The sequence below is a fragment of the Zeugodacus cucurbitae genome, chromosome 2 (genome assembly GCF_028554725.1).
Source record: "Zeugodacus cucurbitae isolate PBARC_wt_2022May chromosome 2, idZeuCucr1.2, whole genome shotgun sequence".
Classification (NCBI taxonomy): Eukaryota; Metazoa; Arthropoda; class Insecta; order Diptera; family Tephritidae; genus Zeugodacus; species Zeugodacus cucurbitae.
In genome coordinates this window covers 30,433,449-30,455,070 of record NC_071667.1, presented here as the reverse complement: position 1 = coordinate 30,455,070, position 21,622 = coordinate 30,433,449, and the positions used below count along the sequence as shown (strand labels likewise).

General features: G+C 36.9%; 2 protein-coding genes across 5 annotated transcripts in view; both read left to right on the top strand.

The window, feature by feature from the left end:
* LOC105217943 (homeobox protein prospero) overlaps nucleotides 1–21,622 on the top strand; it is a 98,591-nt gene that overhangs the window by 32,646 nt on the left and 44,323 nt on the right. The gene's annotated exons all lie outside the window — the stretch shown is intronic.
* Nucleotides 323–1,853, top strand: LOC105217952 (sodium/potassium-transporting ATPase subunit beta-1). Of its 2 annotated transcripts, XM_054228630.1 has the most exons (2): nucleotides 323–1,423; nucleotides 1,489–1,853. In XM_054228630.1, coding segments are annotated over exons 1-2 (1,035 nt in total). In that variant the 5' UTR covers nucleotides 323–389; the 3' UTR covers nucleotides 1,490–1,853. The 2 variants fall into 2 exon arrangements, with proteins under 2 accessions (XP_054084605.1, XP_054084603.1); XM_054228628.1 differs by having other exon boundaries at nucleotides 324–1,843.

Sequence of the window (21,622 nt, the reverse complement as noted above, 5' to 3'; positions counted from 1 at the left end):
ACTATTTAGGATTATTTCGTTATTTTCCTAACTTTGGATGAGATTTGTGATGAAGGATGGAGACGAAAATTTAGTTTAGTGCAGTTAAAGTTCAGATTATTTTAACTATTAAAAATTTTTTTTTTTTTAAGAATAATCCGAAATTCGAATTAAGTTTCAAAAATTAAAAGTCATACTTAAATAATTTCTGCTGTAATTGCTATGAGCCGCGTCTTAAGTGGCTCTTCGACTATAGTTAATAAATTCAAAGAATTATGCTATAGTGAAATTGTATTTATAGATTTATAGAAACAAAACAATCGATTTTCCATTGTATTTTCTTTTTCTAAAATATGGCAGTTTCTCGATTTTTTATTTATTTTTTTTTATTTTATCTTTTAACCAAGTAAATGCCTTTTATCAACCCGTCAGATATTCTTCAATATTTTTCAAAAAGAGAAACGATGTTTGAGACGTCAGGTTCATATGTACTAGTTAAACGGTTTCGACGCGAAAATGCTGAAAACTCTTTAGCTTTAGTCAGTGAACCAAAAGAAAAAGTCAGCAATGTTAAAAGCCAATCTCCTCAGCGTCCCAAGAAACCTGAAAAGGAAAGCAAGAAAGAACCAATAAAGAAACAAGATGTGCGACCACATGATAAACCAGTCAATGATGCTCTATTTACGGCGGGACGGATATATTGGTTGCGAACAATATTGTACTATATAGTATTTTACGCGGGACTAATCATTTTGTTTTACATTTGCTTTGCGATATATGAACAAACATTACCAGTGGACGCTCCGCGAGTTTCGAAACTCCAGCCTTCATTAGTTTACCACCCCAACTTTGAATCGTATTTCCTTAACCGTATATCTTGGAATGCGTTTAAAGCAAAGGACATCAAATTGATTGTTAACAATATAAATGATTTTCTGGAAAAATTTGGCACGCGTCGTGAATTCGGTAAATGCCGAGCGAATAATTCTTATGGTTACAAGGGTCGCAACCCATGTGTATTCCTGACAGTTAATCGTATCACTGGCTTCCAAGTTGATCCCATTGAAGATGCTAGAGAATTGCAAAGAAAGGAACGCGTTTTAAAAAAAATCATTAACAATCTTCCTCCACATAAACGTAAGGGACGTCTATGGATATCATGTAAATCGAATTCTTTGGTAAACATCGAATATTTTCCACAATCGCGATCAATACCCATAGATCAAATAAACACCAAATCATCAATGGATGAGACTAAGCGTAATGGTTCCTCTTACTCTGAGAGTGATTATGAGCGAATTGTAACGATACAAATTCAAAATGTACCGCATGACAAGCTTTTCAACGTATATTGCAGGATGTTTGCGAAAAATATTGAGAATGATGATAACGAAAGACCTTGGATAGGTGGTGTTAGCTTCGACATGATTTTTTTAACAGACTAGTATTCAATATCAAATGAAAGCACAAAGAGTAGGGATATTAATTGCATTTAATTTGTTTTTGTAGAATTTTCTATGTGTGGACACATAACCTTACAGATGTTTGGCTGGGATTGTTAAAACGACTCTAGGGTTAGAAACAACAATTGATTTGGCGACAATTGGTATGGATCATACCTAATGATCCTTTTTTTTTACGCATAACACAAAATATGGTCACATTTTTCAGATTACCATAATAGTTTTTTTTTATTTTTATTAATTAACAAATTATTTGCTATTATGATATTATGTTTTATTTAGTTTTAAATCATATATAATTTTATTAATATGATTAAGTAAATTACTAATATAACTAAACGAAGTTTTGAAACATTTATAAACTTTTTTCAAAATTTTACTTTTGGGAAGCATATTTAAAACCCCAAAATAAATATTAGCGATATGCAAAACGCACAGAGGGGCCAGACACAATTACAAAAGCAGCTGTAGTCGGCAACGCCAACGCCAACGCAATGCAGTTCCTGTGCGCAGGGCGCTCCATTCGTTACTTCATCTCCAATTTTTCACTGCTGGTTCTTCATTTACTTCGTTTCCTTTATTACGCTTTCATTCATTTGCTCGTTTTGTTTGGTGCTTATTTTATTATATTGAATGCACTTCATGCCCAAAGCAGAGTCGACAGCATCTGTCTTCAACTCTCGAGTGCTACCCAGCGCAAGCTCAATCGTTCAATGCTCACTTACTGAAATACACATCCGCCGCTCGGCTTACTGCCATCCCACTGGTCAACTGCTCCTCCTGCTACCATGATTGCAACAAAGTCGCCGTGCCTGAGTTTTTTGCGTTTGTTCCCGACTCCACACCAATCATTATTATATTAGCCTACGTCTTTCGTTCATTTCCCCATCATTCTTGGTGAGCAAGCGTACCCTTTGAAATGTCTTCGCAACGTTTCGTTCCACCCAGCCGACAGCAATATGTACCTAAGCAAACCCCATACTCAGCGTAATCCTTTGACCATACCCATTCTCAACTACTTCGAAACTTTTCATTCTCGTTCTGTTTTTTTTCATTCTCTCTCTGCTTCTTTCCTGATTACTGCTTTCTGCCATAAATCTTTCCCTTCCATATATACTTATATGCATATATGTATGTTTGTTTATATAGTTGTATGTATGTGCGTATGTACTTGCAATTTTGTTTCACCTGCATTTTCTCTATTTTTAATTAATTAATGTGCAAAGTAGAAATTCTACAAGTTGACTTATGCCAAACTCAACATTTGCACCAAGGACCAAAAGTTATAACCCCACGTTGCAGGAAGACCGTAACGGTCACCAGAAATGGTTACTATGCCTGAATGTAGGCATTTGCGGAAGGCCTACACAATATGAAGGTTGTGAAAAGTGCAGTGCGCGTCGTTAACTATAAGTTCCCCTCACCAAGTTACTGACCCGCAGTTACCCCAACTACATACATATGCACACACTACTTCAATACGCATCGTGTGCCCACCTTCTGTACCAAACCGCTGCATCGGTTGCAACTCGTCAACGGCCTTCACCCTCACTTCAGCACGCCTTCAACCAATTCCACCATCCACACCAACATACGTTCTTATGCATACTTACATATAATGTAGGAAAGGATTGTAATAAAGCTGCTTTTTTGGTTTGTTGCAAGTAGTTTTTGACGTAGAATTCTAACAGCGCCGTCTGAGGCAAAGAGTCGAAGTTTTGCGCATACCAGCTCGTACAAGCAGGTGAATATGCTCAGCCGAAGAGTTAGCAAGAGCAAGTTAATTTAATGAAGAAATATCATTTTCATATTTATGCCTTGAATGTAAAATTAACAATCAATTAATGCTTGTGTCTCTTAGCAAACTCTCTCGACAAAAATTTGTGGCATATTCTGGATATAATTAATCACATCTAGCCAGTTCTATTAAGTGGTTTGCTAATTTACATACAGGTCATACGCGCACCAAAGGTGACACGTTGTGTTCCAAAATAGCAGGTTAAAGACCCAAATATCAGGAACATCCGCAAAATGATTTTAGAAAAAACAGCGAAAAACACTTTTAAATGAGATCGGATGGGGGTGGTTTTATCAGTCGTTGCCATTTTGACCCTTTTGAATAAATCAGGATCACCATTAACAATGTTCAATCGCAACTATTCTTCTAATCGAAAGTGTAGGAATGTGCACATATCTAATATTTTCAAGAAAACTAGTTTTCGTAGCGCTAAGGCTTACATACAGACTCCTATATGTATAACTGATACATGCAAACATTTTTATTCCCCTGTTAATTTGTCGTTCATAAATATCACCAGTGTTGGTCTCTCTGAACCTCTGTGCACCTTTCCCGAGGGGCTCATTAACGCACAGCTCTTCTATGCAGTCTTTCTTAATATATATATATTAATAGTAATTTTATGGTCTGGGAAGTCGCAAAGCTGGTCTTATGCGCCTAAAACTGTGCTAGCGCTTTTACGCTTGTTCATATTCATAATAAACACTGCAGTTTCGTCTTTTGGCGGCGACTTTAACCGTCTCGGATTGCGGATGTATGGTGTCATTCTTAATGATGCATGCTTCTCGTTGCTTGCTCCTAGTTTGCGGCTCCTAGAATCCTAGATAAAAATAATGTTGTTTAACCAAATGAGAAATGCAAGTACTTAGTTATTCACGCGCACCTTCGAGTGTGGTTGTGTAGTGCCGACGTAATAACTGTTCCTTCTAAGAAAAAGAAGAAGGCATTTGCGTTCTTGCCCCAAAAGACAGAAATGGTTTCTTTCTTCTTTTCAAATCGCAACAAAAGTTTATTTGTTCTATCGTTGAGCATTCCACTGAATGTGCCTACAGGTGCTTATCCGAAAGCTATTGTGAAGTCAGGATATATATCTATATATGCACGCATAAATGTGTATTCAAGTGCTCATTGTGGAAAATGCTAACTCTTCTATTTCGTCCTTCAATTGTGCGCTTAACTGCATTCACCGGAAACTGCATTCAAGCGATAAAAAATGCTAAAGATTTTCTGAGGATCTTGGTTAGTTAAACAAAGATAGTGGCTCCTAGCAGATATAAATTTCATTGAAAAGTCCCAGTATCAACTTAGTATTAGGGAATAGTTTACAAAAATCTTTAACTCGTTTAAAAAAATCAGTTGCTGAAATTGCTGGCCTTGCGAAAACCAATATTTCTATCGAAACATTTAATCTAAAAATTGAACGATCCACCTATATAGTTTTTTTCTGTATATAAACTATATTTGGATTAGAATTAGATTCGATTAGATTAGTCCCAGTATATGAACAGTTGTAATAGCCTACTGGGTTACAAGACTGTCTTCGTGGATACTAACTTTGTCCTATATCTTTAGAATACGTCTATGTACATATATATACAGTTATATGTATGTATGTGCATATCTGCTACATGTCACAAGTCACTGCACTGCATTCAAATAATCTTTTCGCTCGCCTACCATTCAACGACTTCCTGCAAGACCATCTCTGCATCTTCCTGCCGCCTCTTTATTTGTTTAACATGAACTCGTTTATTTCATCGGAAGTTTTTTTCTGTATATAAACTATATTTGGATTAGAATTAGATTCGATTAGATTAGTCCCAGTATATGAACAGTTGTAATAGCCTACTGGGTTACAAGACTGTCTTCGTGGATACTAACTTTGTCCTATATCTTTAGAATACGTCTATGTACATATATATACAGTTATATGTATGTATGTGCATATCTGCTACATGTCACAAGTCACTGCACTGCATTCAAATAATCTTTTCGCTCGCCTACCATTCAACGACTTCCTGCAAGACCATCTCTGCATCTTCCTGCCGCCTCTTTATTTGTTTATTTGACGGTTTTCAATGGGAAAACATTCTTATTTGTGCATTTGCATTTTCATTTGCACAGATAATTTCTTTCTTTTGCCATGGCTACACATACATACATATTTACGAGGCATTCGACAAGTCAGCAAATCATTCTGTAAGGCTGGCGCCCTCAGTCGGCCTCATCCACCGCATTGCAGTCCGACCACCGCCAAGCTCTCGCCAAGTCACTTGAAGAGTATACAAATTCTTGCCTTCAATTAAGCTTTGACAAGTGCAGTGCACACAATTCAATTCTTCCTCCCACACAACCATCTACCGCATCTGCACACCTTAAACCCCCACACCATTTCAAATGGCTCCTTAGATTTTGCACTCTTTTAGTTTGTTATTCCGACCCACCCACATGCCCACAATTTGTACGTGTTTGTACGACGTGCAGTCGGCAGGCTGATACATCAATATTGCTTGGTAATTCCTTCGTTTCGGTCTTCACATTGCGAGTGCAAATTGCAAGGAATGCGCAAAACCAACACCAACACCAACCCAATTTGTCGCTCAGGCAGACGATGGTGACGCGTTGGTGGCAAGGTTTTGCGGATACAGACCGAGTTGCCGCTCTCATTTTGAAATAAAATGCAGCTTTTCTGAAGCAAATTTTCTTCATTTTTATTTGCAGATTTATGAATAAAACCTTAGTCTATTTGTAGGCGCACAAGCAAGACCGAAAACATAGCTGGCAAAGTTAGAGCACCGTTGCCAGTGACATGCCTATCTATGCCATGGCAAAGGAGTGAGGCAGGCAAGAAAAAATAAGAGATGCAGATGAACAGAAGAACAGTAGAAGATTTTTAATTACACGAGAATGTTTGCAAATATATTTATTTCTTTGGAAATGTTTCAATAGAAGGAGATCACTGCATAATTTTAGGCAAGAAGCCTATGCAGATATGCGACCGCAGTGGAGTGGCGAGGTTATACTACCCTGCATTTGCGCTGACGAGTTCTTGTATTGAGTTCAAATTCAATGTTTAGAATTTCTAAAGGTAAATTCATTATGCATATACACAGCCACCGCCCCGCTACCAACCGCAACTTGCTTATAAACAACAGCAGCGGATAACTTAATGCTGGGTCGCGAAGCGTAGCTGCGTTTTGAAGCATGCAACGCATTTCTTCCACGAATGCAAATTGATGCTGATGCTGCCATCTATGTAAGTGGAAGCGAATGCGGCTCATCCTTGATTTCAATGGATTTTTAGCGGAATTTTTTCCATCACTTTCTTTTCTATTTCTTCTCATGCCGTTCTTCGAGTTAGCAAAATACATGCGCGCTTACCACCCCTCATGTCTCACTACTTCTGCCACGTTTAATGCCAATTTAATTTCTATTTTTCCGCAATTTGAATCCGCAACGAGGCGGTCTATATCAGCGGCGTTGGAGTGCAACCGCGCTAAAAAGCATCAAGTTATTGAAATGTCAACTGGCGATTCGGTTGGCCATTAAGTATTTGTAACTCTACTTTACGCCTTTGAAATTATCATAATGTTCGTTGGTACCGGAAGTTGGGCGTTGCACTGCACTTTGTAGGCTCCCCTCGTTCGCCCATTGCTGCGCGGACATTTTAGTTTTTAAGAACTCTATGTTACATCAAGGACTGAAAAGTTATACAGTGACGAAGAAGACTACCTACACAATTTTGAAAAGCACTTATATTATTGGAGGACGACGAGCAGATTTCTTTACTTTAATTCACTCTAACTTGTTGGTCAAAGCTAGTCGGTTGGATGGTACTGCTAAGCTAAAGTAAATACTTATTAACTGCCGCCAATGAGATTTGAGACAGTAAACTATTTAAATCGTGGTGTACACAATTTAAACATTTAAGTAACGCTGCTGTAGGGTTATTGTATGTTTTGAAGCAATGTATGGAGAATCAGGAAATAATAATAATCATATTTATATTATGTAAGCAATACTACTGGCGTACGCCGATGATATCGATATCATTGGAAACAACACCCGCGTCGTTAGTTCTGCTTTTTCCCGCCTGGATAAGGAAGCGAAGCGAATGGGTCTGGTGGTGAACGAGGACAAGACGAAATATCTCCTGTCATCAAACAAACAGTCAGCGCATTCGCGTCTTGGCTCTCACGTCACTGTTGACAGTCATAACTTTGAAGTTGTAGATAATTTCGTATACCTGGGCACCAGCAGCAACACCGATAATAATGTCAGCCTTGAAATCCAACGCAGAATCATTCTTGCCAACAACAATTCAAAAGTAAAGTCCTCTCTCGACGAACAAAAACTAAACTCTACAAGTCCCTCATCATTCCCGTCCAACCTTATGGTGCAGAAGCGAGGACGGTGTCAACATCCGATGAGACGGCACTGTGAGTTTTCGAGAGAAAGGTTTTGCGGAAGATTTATGGTCCCTTAAACATTGGCAACGGCGAATACCTCAGAAGATGGAATGATAAGCTGTATGTGTTGTTCGACGACATAGACATAGTCCAGCGAATAAAAAGACAGCGGCTACGCTGGCTGGGTCATGTTGTTCGAATGGACGAAAGTGCCCAAGCTCTGAAAGTTTTCGATGCAGTACCCGCTGGTGGAAGCCGAGGAAGAGGGAGACCTCCACTCCGATGGAAGGACCAGGTGGAGAAGGACCTGTCTTCACTTGGTATTACCAATTGGCGCCAAACCGCCAAAAGGAGAGATGCGTGGCGCGCTGTTATGGACTGTGCTATAACCGCATAAACGGTGTCTACGCCAGTCAAGAAGAAGAAGAAGCAATACTAATCTTAATCTTGGGAAAATAAAAGATAGTTAAACCCTGAGCAATTCATTTTGTACTGTCGTCTCTTGGTTTTATCGTGATTAATCATAAACTAAGTATTTTACATAGGAACACCCTTTAAGAATCCTCAGTATCCATACCAACAAATAGTATATCAGGGGCAAAGTATTGCGTGCAAGCCAAGTGCACTTGCAACTTCGATTTTTTTTTTTTTTGTAATTTTGACAAAGAAAAAGTTTTAATAACCAGCCGCCTTGGGCATGTTTTATTGTTTACAAAAAAAATTTTGAGCGCAAACTGAAAAAACCCAAAAGACTGAAAAATGCAACGAAATCAGAACATAAATGTGCTTCCTTTAAACTGGCAGCTAACAGAGATGCGCTCCTACCAATGTCGCTTTCGGGTTTACGCACTCACACATTTTACATCTTAACATCTGGACCAAAGATGATCACATACACTCTACGAGAAATATTAATGCATCAGCATCATCTTAGCTACGTCGCGCATATTGTTGGCAGCCAAAATCAACGCCTCCCACCCAAATATCTGGTTCTCAATCCCTGCAACAGCCGCATGTTGAAAGGGTTGAAACTTTAGGCTCACTTCAATTTCGCTGCAGCAATCAAAACGAAACACACAAAAACGAAATGGTGAAGAGATGTGGCACATGATTTGCATATACTTGCGAATTTTTAATTTCAAAATACTTGTGAAATTTTCTTGAAAATACGCCAAATAAAAGAAATTAAAAGTGCATAAAAGTTTTGGGCGCAGTATGCAGGGCACAAGTGAAGGGGGGCCGGATAAGCCGATTGCCAAGCACATTCGACGTAAGACGACGGGCGTAGGTGGCGGAAACAGTGAAGCTACGAGCACTTGGTGGCCGAAAGCCTTTAAGTTTGTGCAGCCGCACTGGCCTGGCACTCTTGGAATCGTTCAAATAAATTACCACCCCAAATACACTCGTGCGTCAAAGGCAATTTGTACACATCTACACCAACATAGAGAGGTGTGCACAACCACCAATGCATCTGAAGAATCAGAAATAGAAAAGGAGTAAATATTCCATTGAAAAGAAATTAATATCTGCAAGATTTGCAATTCACTTTTACTCAACGAACTGCACTCAAGTACGACTGCCACACCCGAGCGCACAGAAAAGCTGCTTCTGAATTTCTGCCGCCGCGGTTATGCTGATATAAAGGGTGTTTTCAAGGTATAAATATAATATAAACTGAGAGAAATGAAATTGCCAAAATTTTCGATTTTTTATTGCAGTTCTTAAACCATTATGGCATTTACTGCTAATCACACCCCACAAATAGTAGATAATTCTTTTTAAATTACATAACCCTATATGTATTTCTGGAAATGATTTGTTCATGAAAGATCGATTTGCAGTGCAAAGTTAGACACTTCTATTGAACCCTTTTACCAGTTAGACTAATCAATTTAATTTTAAAAAGTCGGCACTAATAATACCTTCTACTTGCGATACATACTGGACAGTAACTCTTTCGGAATTAAATGTTACTCAGGTTTATGTTTTTTTACTAATTTTCAAAACTATTCTGAAACAAGTTAGGAAGGGCTAAGTTCGGGTGTAACCGAGCATTTTATACTCTCGCAATTTTTTTAATTTTATTAATATAAGACACAATTTGACTTACATATGTATTTGGCATGTATATGGTATAAAATCCTTTTAAGTTTCAAAACCCTAATATTTGGTACATACATGGAAGCTAGGGGAAATTATGACCCGATTTTCCTCTTGTTTGGCACGTAGACATATTATTAGAAAAAAAATATTCCCTCTTACTTAGAGACTTACCTATACTTTCGGAAAAAGTTTATTAGAAGCTCTGAGGTCCTCGTATTCGATATATGGGGCCTTGAAAACCTATGGTCCGATTTTGGCGATTTTTAGAAGGGCTATGCCGCACTATAAATGTAGTATCTGTTCCGATATCTTCACTAGCTCTTACTTTAAATATTCTAAAGTAAACGATTCAGATCGACTGTAGTTGGACTATTTTCATAACATATCATTGGGAAGGCATGAAGATATTATGAATCGAATTTCATTGCAATTGGGCGGAACCACGCTCATTTAAAATTGTGTATACCATTTTGAGTCCAGCTCTTCTGTACCTTCTTTATATTGAAATTTAAGGTTTCTGGTGGTTTTCCTTACTGAATTAAAGCATTTTTAGGAGTTTTTAGCATAACCTTTGTAAAGGAGGTGGAGCGTGGTTATAAACCGAATCATCCGTTTTTTGGACTGTATAAGGAAATACCTGAAGAAAACGACTCATGAGAGTTTCGTTGACAACAACAACAATAAAAATTAAGCACAGCATAAAAAATAAGAATATTAGCCCGAGTGGACGTAGTCTGTCATTAAAAGTGGATTGAAAAAATCTACAAAGGAACCATTGAAGAGTGTAACAAACAACAAAAAAACACACAACGAAATGAAATAAAAAATCGAAAGAAAACTGTGTGCCCACATACACATGCACACGCGCTCGGGTAATTTAATGGTAATGACGTCGGTGCGCGCAATGTTGATGTCCATGAGAGTCTAAACAAAGGCATCGTGTCCAACGTGCGAAAGTAGCCTGCGGACACAAGCAAAGTCAGCAAGGCAGACAAAGTCAAAGACAATAATAAAGATGACGGTAAAATAGTGAATAAAGGCAAACCATCAGTCGTGCAGATAATAAATAAAAGGTTTCAATTCTCACCAAAAAACCAAAAAACCATGAAAAATTAGCGGAAGAAAAGACAATACACTCAGCTCAGCGCAGTTGGCTGGGCAAGTGCACAGTTGACCCCTTTGTAAGCGTATCGAAGTATTTCGACACCTGAGTGTTCGATGAGTGTGAAAGAAACATTTGTTCGTAATTGTCATGTAATTATGACAGAATTTTATTCCTTAATTTCAATTAGCCAAGAATAGCTGAAGACGTTTGCGAGCAATCGGAAACTCATTGGCACTCGGAAAAATTGTGAACGGCGCGTAACTAATGGACATTATTTTATTTATGCGCTTATGTCATAATAATCAAAGGCAAATATCCACATACATAAATAAGTAAATATAAGCATATAAATTTATAAATTTTTAAGGAGAAACATCGATGTGCTTACTGTTCAATCCATTTGACATTCAAGGAGAGCTATCAAGAAAAAACGAAAATAGTCCAAACAAAAGGGAGTTAGTCAGTTTATACTATAAAAATATGTACATACATATACATACATATGTATGTGGAACTGTCACTTGGATTTGTTCTTTATAGGGTTTGCTGTTGTTGCTTTAGCACCGGATGCATTCATTAAGTCTTTGTTTGCTGGTGTATTGTTGCCATAAGCACATGTGAATTGTATGTTTATAGGTGTACATTGTACATACATATATGTATGTATAACTCTGTGCTTTTCAGCATATACATAGATATGTGCATTTTTAACCTCTTTGTTGTTATTACTTATTTATAACTGTTTAGACTGACCATTAAAAATTATATTTTTATAATTTTCTTGTTGTGACTGAGTGGGGAAGAATGGTGGAATTGATAGTGAAGTGAATCACTTCAATATGAAATATTTATATCAGTATTATTCTAAATTCGTTTAATTTTCGCAAATAAGCTTTTTATTGTAGGTTGTCATCGTCCAAAAGTATGCTGCATATAGAGCGATACAAGAGCAATTGCACGTTGGACTTAATGTCTTACATCCATATCAGTCTATTAACCAGACCTTTAATTATACTCCCACTTATGGGTCAAAAACCATATCTCAGGAAATACTCGACAGATTTCAATGAAATTCGGTATATAATATTTTCTTGACACACTGATAACACGGACAAAAAATGGGCGAAATCGGCACACAACCACGACTACTTTCCTTATAACTCAATTTTGAATTCCATCTTATTCCTTCACTTTATAATATATATGTACATAAGGAACCAATGAATATAGCGAAATAAAACTTTACTCAAATAATGCATATTATCTCTGGCTTCATTTGTGAAAAAATTGTTGAAAACGGACTATATCTTTTAAAGGCCCCATATATCGATCAGATTGAACTCAGCGCCAAAGGGTAAATTTTAACCGAAAATATGGGTAAATCTGTTAGATAATTTAATGTAATTCAGAGGAAATTGTTTTCTTCTAATAGTGTTCTGTTGCAAAAATTATTAAAATCGGTCCATAACATCTCCTAGCTCCCATATACCTAATAATAGGTTTTTAAAAATTCGTTGGACTTTGTTCCTATTGGTTAATATGTGAGATATCTTAGCAAAATTAAGTGAGCGTATAGTCTTGGATATAGTCCACCTTGCTGGAGAAAATTAATGAAATCGGTTCAGAAATTACCTCAGCCCTCATATACTATATTTCGTTATTCTATAAAACTTTATGCCGAATTTATGGGTAAATTTGTGTGTTATCTTAATAAAATTTCGTCAATAAATTGCGAGGGTATGAAATTTTCGGTTGCATCCGAAATTAGCCCTTCCTTACTTGTTAATTTTTACAATTGTAACTTACGGCCTCATTATGTCGATACCATTAGTTTATGCCAATGTGCTCGGAAATATTGTTTTCTTCTAGTCTCATATCCTTTTAAGTTGTGTTACGTCCGACTGTAAGAGTGCCATATTGGTAAAATTTTTCTCATGCACATAAATATTTAAACTATTTTTTTTTTACAAAATTCTAAAGTAATATTCAGCTACGATATCTGGTATTTAAATACCTACACAGAAATTAATTCATACAGTCCACTTCCGCTTTCTCAGCGAACTGTTTTGGCTCTATTAGGAAGTACACTTCCTCCAAATGCAAGGTCATGCTGAATGCATGCCATAATGTACCGGTGTTAGCTTTACCATTAAGTATACATATACATCAGGTTGAAGCCAGCCAGTTTTTATTACAAAAAATTTTCAGCAGATAACTACCCTGTTGCCCAGCAAGAAGTCTATCCTTACTGTGTCGAATGGTTTAACACAAACTAGTGCACCCGCACCCCTTACTAACTACTAGCAAAAAACTACTTGTCGCTCTGCTTTTCCCAGCTTAAGTGGCAGGCAGCGTGTCTTACCGGTTTCCACATATAATTTGCCTTGATCATTTCGGTTCTCAGGCAAATACTTACATAACTACATATATGCATATTTATTTTTATTAATTTCCTCTTTCTGTCGAATTTAAATTTCCTTTTTGCGCCCTTCCCCCTTTCCGCACACCACAATTTCTTTGACAGCACCTAAGCCAGAGCAACGACCATTTAAAGTGCCATTTAAAGCGGTTGCTATTGCAACGACCATTCCCACAGTGTCGCCGCAGTTGCACGCAATAGCGTTAGATATGCACCAAAGATAAAATAAAATGCGCAAGTCCAGCAAGATGATTGCACTAATTTGACTGTGCTGCAGCGCGCAGCCTGGTCCAGTCGCTGGTCCGCTCAGCCGCAGCGCAGGAACCAAGAAGCAAACCGGCGCATTTCCCACTCTTATCAAGCCGAAATCGAGCCTAAAGACAATAGTTATGTCATGAATAGAATATATTGAGGCAAAACGGCACATGAAGCCATCACACATATGCCCATATGGGAGCATTGCATGTGAACTACGGGCGAAAAAAACAATATTAACTGAATAAAATAAAATGCACTTGCCTAAACATTTATCGTAATAAATGTGTACGAGCAGTTCCGTATTTGAGAATTGGTTCCTTTTCTCGTTTATCGCGCGGCCTGCTGCTGCGTATAGTATGTCATGAGATATATATTTTTTCCATTTTATTCTCGCTCTGCACATACAAGTGTCGAATAACCAAAGGTCTGGCTGACTATTTATTTGCTCAGTTGACACACATAGCGGTATCGTGCAAGCGAAGGGGTTTCACGCTACAATCAACATCTGACAAGAAGTGTTAAATCTGCGTATTTGTTTATTATTTCTCCATTTTCCAATGTGCTGCTGCACTTGCGATTATATGTGGCCACCATATAACCCCCGCCTTGTCCGCTTTAGGCATTTACTTCGTGGTTCTCTTGTACTTGTTGTGCCTCTATTAGCATATCCGGCAGTTACTACTGCTTGTTGCTGGTGCTAAGCAGCCCTCTAAGCGGGAGTCGCTCACATGGAGGGTGTTGTTTAGTGTTGTTGGCGAGCTTGATGTTTTGTCATAATTCATAAATCAACGAATTCTAAAGTCAACTCGAAGATACGCTGCATATGAAGAGTTGTCAATGCTGTCTGACAGCTGCTTATTGCAGACACGATCGCGAACTGTAGCGGAGGCTACAATGTGCAGATTGTACTTAATTGATTCAACCAACCACTAATGCAGCCATAATGCTATGGTTAGTTACTTCCTACATTATCTGTTGTCATAAAAATCTAAGGAAATAATCAGTTTGATTCACTTAAATGTTATACTCGTACACCACTTAGTAAGTGCCAATGAAAATAAGATTAGACTAGATTTTTCGGAGCAGGATTTTGTGAATTTGTATTTTAATCAAAGCCAGCCAGCTAATAATAACCTCTGTTTGTACACTGCCGCAGCAATGTTGGTATTTTAGGTATACATTTTTACAAAGTCAAATGTAGAGAATCGTTCTTTGAAGTGTCGTCTTTTTTTTTGCTTTATAGACGCATTTTGTATACTCTCGCAACAAGGAGAGTGCGAAGAGAGTATTATAGTTTTGTTCACATAACGGTTGTTTGTAAGTCATAAAACTGAACGTGTTAGATATAGGGTTATGTATATCAAAATGATCAGGGTGACGAGACGAGCCAAAATCTTTCTGCAGTCGGTTCTCTTACGTACCCCACCACACACCATGAAAATAGTTGAAATAGGATAATAACCACGCCCACCTCCCATACAAAGCTTAGGTTGAAAATTACTAAAAGTGGGTTATCTCACTAACGAAAAACGTCAGAAACACTAAATTTTGCAGAAGAAATTGCAGAAGGAAGCTGCACTCAGATTTTTACAAAATGGAAAATGGGCGTGGCATCGTCCAATTATGGGTCAAAAACCATATCTCAAGAACTGCTCGACCGATTCGAATGAAATTCGGTATATAATATTTTCTTTACACCCGACAACTTCCCATATAACTCAATTTTGTATTCCATCTGATTCATTCACTTTATAATATATACATAAGGAACCAATGAAGATAGCAAAATAAAATTTTACACAAATACTGTATATGATCTGTGGCATCACTTGTGAAAAAATTGTCGAAATCGGAGTATTACTTTTCAACGCCCCGGATATCGAATATGAAGAACTGAGTGTCCCATGATAATTTTTCACCGAAAATTTCTGTAAATCTCTCAGGTATCTTTATTTAATTCAGAGGAAACCTCACATGTTTTCGCTTGATTTCAAAGTTCCATACATTTATATAGTTTGGATTTGCATAATTTGTTGATAGATCTCTAGGTACATTATATACATATACCATTTAATTGCAGTTACTTATACATGATCAATTTGAAGCATATATACATTTGAACATTTATAAAACCAAACAAGAAGATAATAAATTAATTAAATTGGAAGAATGCAATTTCTTCGAATGCAATTTAAATAGTTCACCAACAGTCCTTTCTTTATTAGTGTCTACTTTCCCCGCAAGTAAAACCAGTCACGACAATTGTACAAGCAAGAACTATGCAAGACAGCCGCACTGCTCCGATAGCCAATGCACCACTCCACCCCTTTATCCGTAAATGCCATTATTGTACACGGACAGAACAAAGATTTACATGCAAGCATTAGTATATACGAGACAAAAACAAAAAAACACAAAACCAAGAGTGAAGAAACAAGAACAAGAGTCATCAAACATACGGGGATCCACTTTATGTGACCACGTCGCACTGCAGTACAATTACTATTAAAGAGCGAGTCACAATCCCAGTCTGGTGTGATTGCCCCATTGGTGTTGTTTCTTTATTAGTTGGCGAGCAGTGAAATCAATTTAATTCAATTTTCAAGTCAATTTGTTTTGTACACTTTGGTGTTGATGCAGCACACAGTCTGGCACTCTGACCAAATGCTCCATCACTTGTACATTTACTTACATACATACATATATATATATATATTCAACTTTTTAAATATATATATATATATATATATATATATATGCATATACGCACATCAATATTAGATACTCAGCTGTTCAAAGCGAATGTTTCTTAGCTTTTGAAATGCCCCACACCGCCGCTCCTGGTCACCTACTTGAGTTTGCAGTGCAATACAGTCTTAATAAAAAAAATACTGCAGGGCATTGCCAGTATGAGAATTAGCAATAAATTCGTATTAAGTGGCTTGATAGAATCCGACTCCCACACTTACGGCGTTATATTAATTTGTTTATGTACGCATTATTGTTTGTTCAGTAATAATACGTATATGTATGGCGCTTACACCTTTGCTAAATGTACGGCCGAGCTTCGCCTTTACTTAGAAAAGTTAATGCTTTGTTAAGAATTGTTCAATTTTTGCGCAGAACAAAACTCAATATTTTCATTGATTTATAGAGAGAGCGATCACTTCTTTAAATGGGCTCTGGAACCACTATTCAATCGTTTAGTTGTCACGCACTCCAAGCACTGGGCTACGGCAATGCAGTTGCAGTTACGCTTGTCGGCAATTTACGAATACTTCCCGTAATTCAATTGAAAATATAAATATTACTGATGCAAATGAATAAAAGTCACGCTTTTTATAGGCTGAGTCATAACCGCCTGTACCAGAAGTTAAGCCTTTTGGACAGTCATACAATACTACGTGTTAGAGTGATGAATCCTTTATGTCATAGCCTTAGTGAGTTCTTTTTTCCTATGGATTCATACTTAAGAAAATCTATTAATGCAAAAGACATGTTGTCCATTGCATACTTGACATGCGATTCGAAATTATTATAATGTGTTGTAACTAAATTTTCGGCCCAAACAAATGCCACAATTGCGCAGACAGAAACCTTGGCACTTAAATAAAAAGCAAATTGCAAATACGAAGAGATCTGTGCTGACCGATAAAGTGGCATTAATAACAGCCCCATGTGCCCCTGTACTTTGCGCACTTTTCACAATAAAGTGATGTTCATATGGATATACTCGTAAACTGTCGCCATGTACTTACACACAAACCCCGTACATAGTCCATCAAGGAGGAGCAGGCGCTAGCAAATGTGACGCCAAAGTTCAAACAACAACACATGAACACGAATAGCTGCAATGCAAATGACACCAATAATTATCCGAAACATGACATAAAATAATTTTTAACATTCTCCTAGTCGTACCCATATGCACAAGGAGTCAGTGTCAATACTGAAGAATGCAACGAGTCGCTTCTCACACGTACATACACATATATCCTAAAATATGAGAGTGGCGATCTAAGTGTCCTCAACACCCACATACCCAGCACTTGCGCTCACCAGCCCTCATCAACCTTGCCGCCGTTACTCCAAATAAAAATGACAAAGTTATTACGGCCCAACATGCCGTGGGTGTATTAATATTTAACACCGCGGACGTCGTCCTTCGTAAGGAAATGCCGTGTTTAATGTTAATTGCTCGCACATATTCCCGCCAGCATGGGAGTGATTGCTGCATATCGATATGTGTTATTATTTAAGGAAGTAACAATTTAGTAAATGTGTTTATATGCAATTGACTTGCTTACTTTTTTCTTTTCTTTTTTTTTTGTGTGTGTTAAGAATATTGCTTACTATTACAGCAATAAAGTGGTCAATATGGACATGATATCATAATGTGACCGCAGAAAAATATTTTGACACAAGGGTCCTTATTATGTGTATGTATGTACTGTATGCATTTATTATGCACAACGCTGTTGAAATTAAAAGTTTGTCTAAAAAGTCAAAACTACTAAAATTTTATCAAGTTAATAAGAACAAGTATGAAAGGGCTAAGTTCGGTTGTGACTGAACATTTTATACTCTCGCAATTTATTTATTTAATTTTATTAATATTATATAATACACAATTTGACATATACATATATGGTATAAAGTCCATTGAAAGTTGGAAACCCTAATATCAGATTAGAAGCACCGAGGTTCTCATGTTCGATATACGAGGCCTTGATTTTTGAAAGGGGCTGCCACACTATTCTGTTCTGTTCCGATATATTCACTAGTGCTTTATATATTGTAAAGTAAACGATTGAGACCGACTTCAAAGTTCTGGTATATGGGAAGTAGGTGGTTGTGAACCGATTTAGCCTATTTTCAGTACATATCATTGGGATGAAAGGAAAATATTACAAACCAAGTTTCATTGATATGTTAGGTTTCTGGTGTTTTTCCTTACTGAATTAAAGCATTTTTAGTAGTTTTCAACATAACCTTTGTATGGGAGGTGCGCGTGGTTATAATCCGATTGCCTTCCTTTTTTTACTGTATAAGGTAGTACCTAAAAGAAACGATTCTAGAAAATTTCGTTCATATAGCTTAAGTAGTTTAGTGTACAAAAAACTTAGTAGGAGGCGGGGCCACGCCAAATTCTCCAAAAAAATTACATCCACATATGCCCCTTCATAGTGCCATCCTTCATACCAAATTTCAATAGCTTAATTTATGGCTTAGTTATTCCACTTTGTGCGTTTTCTGTTTTCGCCATTTGTGTGCCCAGCTGTGGTCCGATTTTCCCCATCATCGACAAACCTTCCTATGGTGCCAAGAAACACGTGTGCCATGTTCCATCAAGATATCTTAATTTTTACAGCTAGACATTCGGATTTAAGCTCCACTCTTCACCCTGATCACTTTGGTATATAATATATCTACCTATATCTAACTCGTTTAGTTTTGGGTGTTACAAACAACCGTTATATGAACAAAACTATTATACTCTCTTAGCAAGTTTGTTGAATAATTCTTTATAAACACTTTCTGCCAACAACAAGAATAATCAATAATGAAATATAATCTTCCCTGCACAGTGTTGGCTATATAAGACTCGTGGTGCTTTTTGTAAAATAAGTTAGCTTTTTTGTAGATTGCAGAGAAGAGATAAGATATAGAACAGCAAAATATACTTTGGGACACACATTTTATGAGTAAATCTGCGCTATTTTGTTTAAACACACACGCTGACGATAAGGTACACTCTGACTATCTATATATTTTGTTGTCTTTGCTAAGAACAATTAAATGCGAGTTCCATTGGACACGATAATATTTTACCATATGGACACATCAACACAACTACCTTACTTTTCACCCTCCTTGTCCGATTGCGTCTTTACACATATACTTGCAGTTATGTACGCGTATGTATCTGTTGAGCTATTAGATCCGCTTCCGTGCCCTGCCTCTTCACTAAGTGTATCGTGCCTAATATTTTCATATCAAGGGGTATCAGGAGGTATGGTGGGTCAAAATGGGTACGTTCGGTTTTCCTATGACTGAATAAATCGGCACGGGTGCTGCACTTAGTCTAATTCCTTTTTACCAACTTTTTTACTAGCAGTTGCCAACGGCTCCTATATTAGCATGTACTGAACATATGCGTGTTTTTTGTTTACTTTTGATTAGATAGCGCCCACATTGGAGACAACGAAAGCAGCTCATACCGCGCCGTGCCATAAACAACAAACATACATTTAGGCGCTCTGGCTTTTCTTCACCGCCATAAAGACTATGACTATATACCGAACGTGGAGTATATGACCACAAATGTTTATATGTAAATCTAAATATCATGATACGCGTTTAGATAAGTATACTCGTGAGTCGCCATCTATAAAATTGCCCCCACTTTTTTCTAGCCATTATTGTTATTGTTATTATTGTTGTGTATTTTACATTTCGTGTGAGTGAGCGAGCCAATATAATCGCGCCTTATGTGCAAGTTTGTGGGCGGAGGATGGCATACCATGCGAGCGCTATAGCTTGGGCCTTATAGTGGAGCAGCCATTGCATGCAAGTGTATCGACATCCGTATCTGTTTATCTAGATATCTTTCCATTTGCTCGGAAAGTATTGAAACCATTTTCATTGTAGCAATGCTAATATTCTTTTATTATTACTGCTTTTTTTGTTTTGTTATTTTTGTCACTACATATACGAAGCAACGGAAATTACTCAAATGTGTCTACTAGATGCATATAATGATTGCCTTTTTATATACATACATGTATAGTATATAAATCATATTTTACTTTTTGTAGATTTTAATTCTTTGTCCTTGTCGTGTTATTTTACCGGATCATATTTTATGCATTGATCGCGATAGACGGCACGAAGTCGTTGCAAATACGTTTTAGTTTATTTTTTAATAAAATTCCATGTACTTGTGCATGTGTGTGTGTGTGTAAATGTATTAAATGCATGGAGACATGACAGGGACATGTAGTGGAACATAAGTGCTATGGCTTAGCGATGATGAATAGCTGGTGAGCACTTTGCGAAGGTGTACTTTCATCTATGTATATAGCTCTATAAATGCTCGCGTATCATGGGATATGAAAATAACTTGCACGCCTATCGATCCAATGAACACGCAAAGCATTCGTTATAAACGCTTGCCTGCAATTAATTTGGAGTCTTAAACAAATTCGTATCTGTTAATGTTAATATAGTATATATATAAATCTATATATACATATATACATGCTATACATTGTTCGAGACTAAAACGAATTCTTGAAAAATAATTTAAGACTTACCTCTTTATTTGGCATTCCGGAGAGGGAAAAATCATTTTGGAGAAGCTTAATGAAACTTCTCCTTCCTTCAGTAATGCGACATTTTATATTTTATGCCTGGTGAATATCATTTAAATTGTGCTAGGGCCCTTGCTTAGACCAGAAAAAATATTGTATCCCTTTTTTGCTATTAAATCATGTTATTTTACAAAAGTAATAATATGGTATTATTATACAATGTTTTGACTTAAAGTCACGAAAATTAAAAAAAAAATATAATTTCCAAATGTATAGTTGTCTGTGTTGACCCAGTTTCAAAAAATGGTCCGCGCGGTGAGAATCATAAGTCTTTGGAAATTCATCTAAAATCAATCGAATAAAAAAAATAGTTTTATAAATAGATAATCCTGAGCCTAAACCAAACTTTTTTTCAAAAACTAACAAAAATGGCGGCCTCTGGAAATTTTTTTCTAGATTTTCGGGAAAAAATCAACAGTTAATTGGTCTTCAAAAATCGAAATTTTTGAAAAATCTTAGGTTTGGTTCTGAGTTTATTATGAATTCTAAAAGCTGTAGAAATTTCATTAAAATCTACCGAGCGGTTTTCGAGTTACAGTTGTCACCAGTTCAAAAAACATAGTTTTGAGAAAAAAGCATTTAAAGTTTCACACTAGCGTGTTGGAGTGCCCGAGCGCTCGTTGTTATTTGTCGAATAACTCTAAGAGCAATTATCGGATAAACTTCAAATTTTCAGAGTATAAGTTTAAGATATTACACTTAACGAAAATGCAAA

Excerpts from the sequence above, each read along its gene's own strand:
- LOC105217952 (XM_054228630.1), top strand. The coding sequence starts at position 390 with ATGCCTTTTATCAACCCGTCAGATATTCTTCAATATTTTTCAAAAAGA.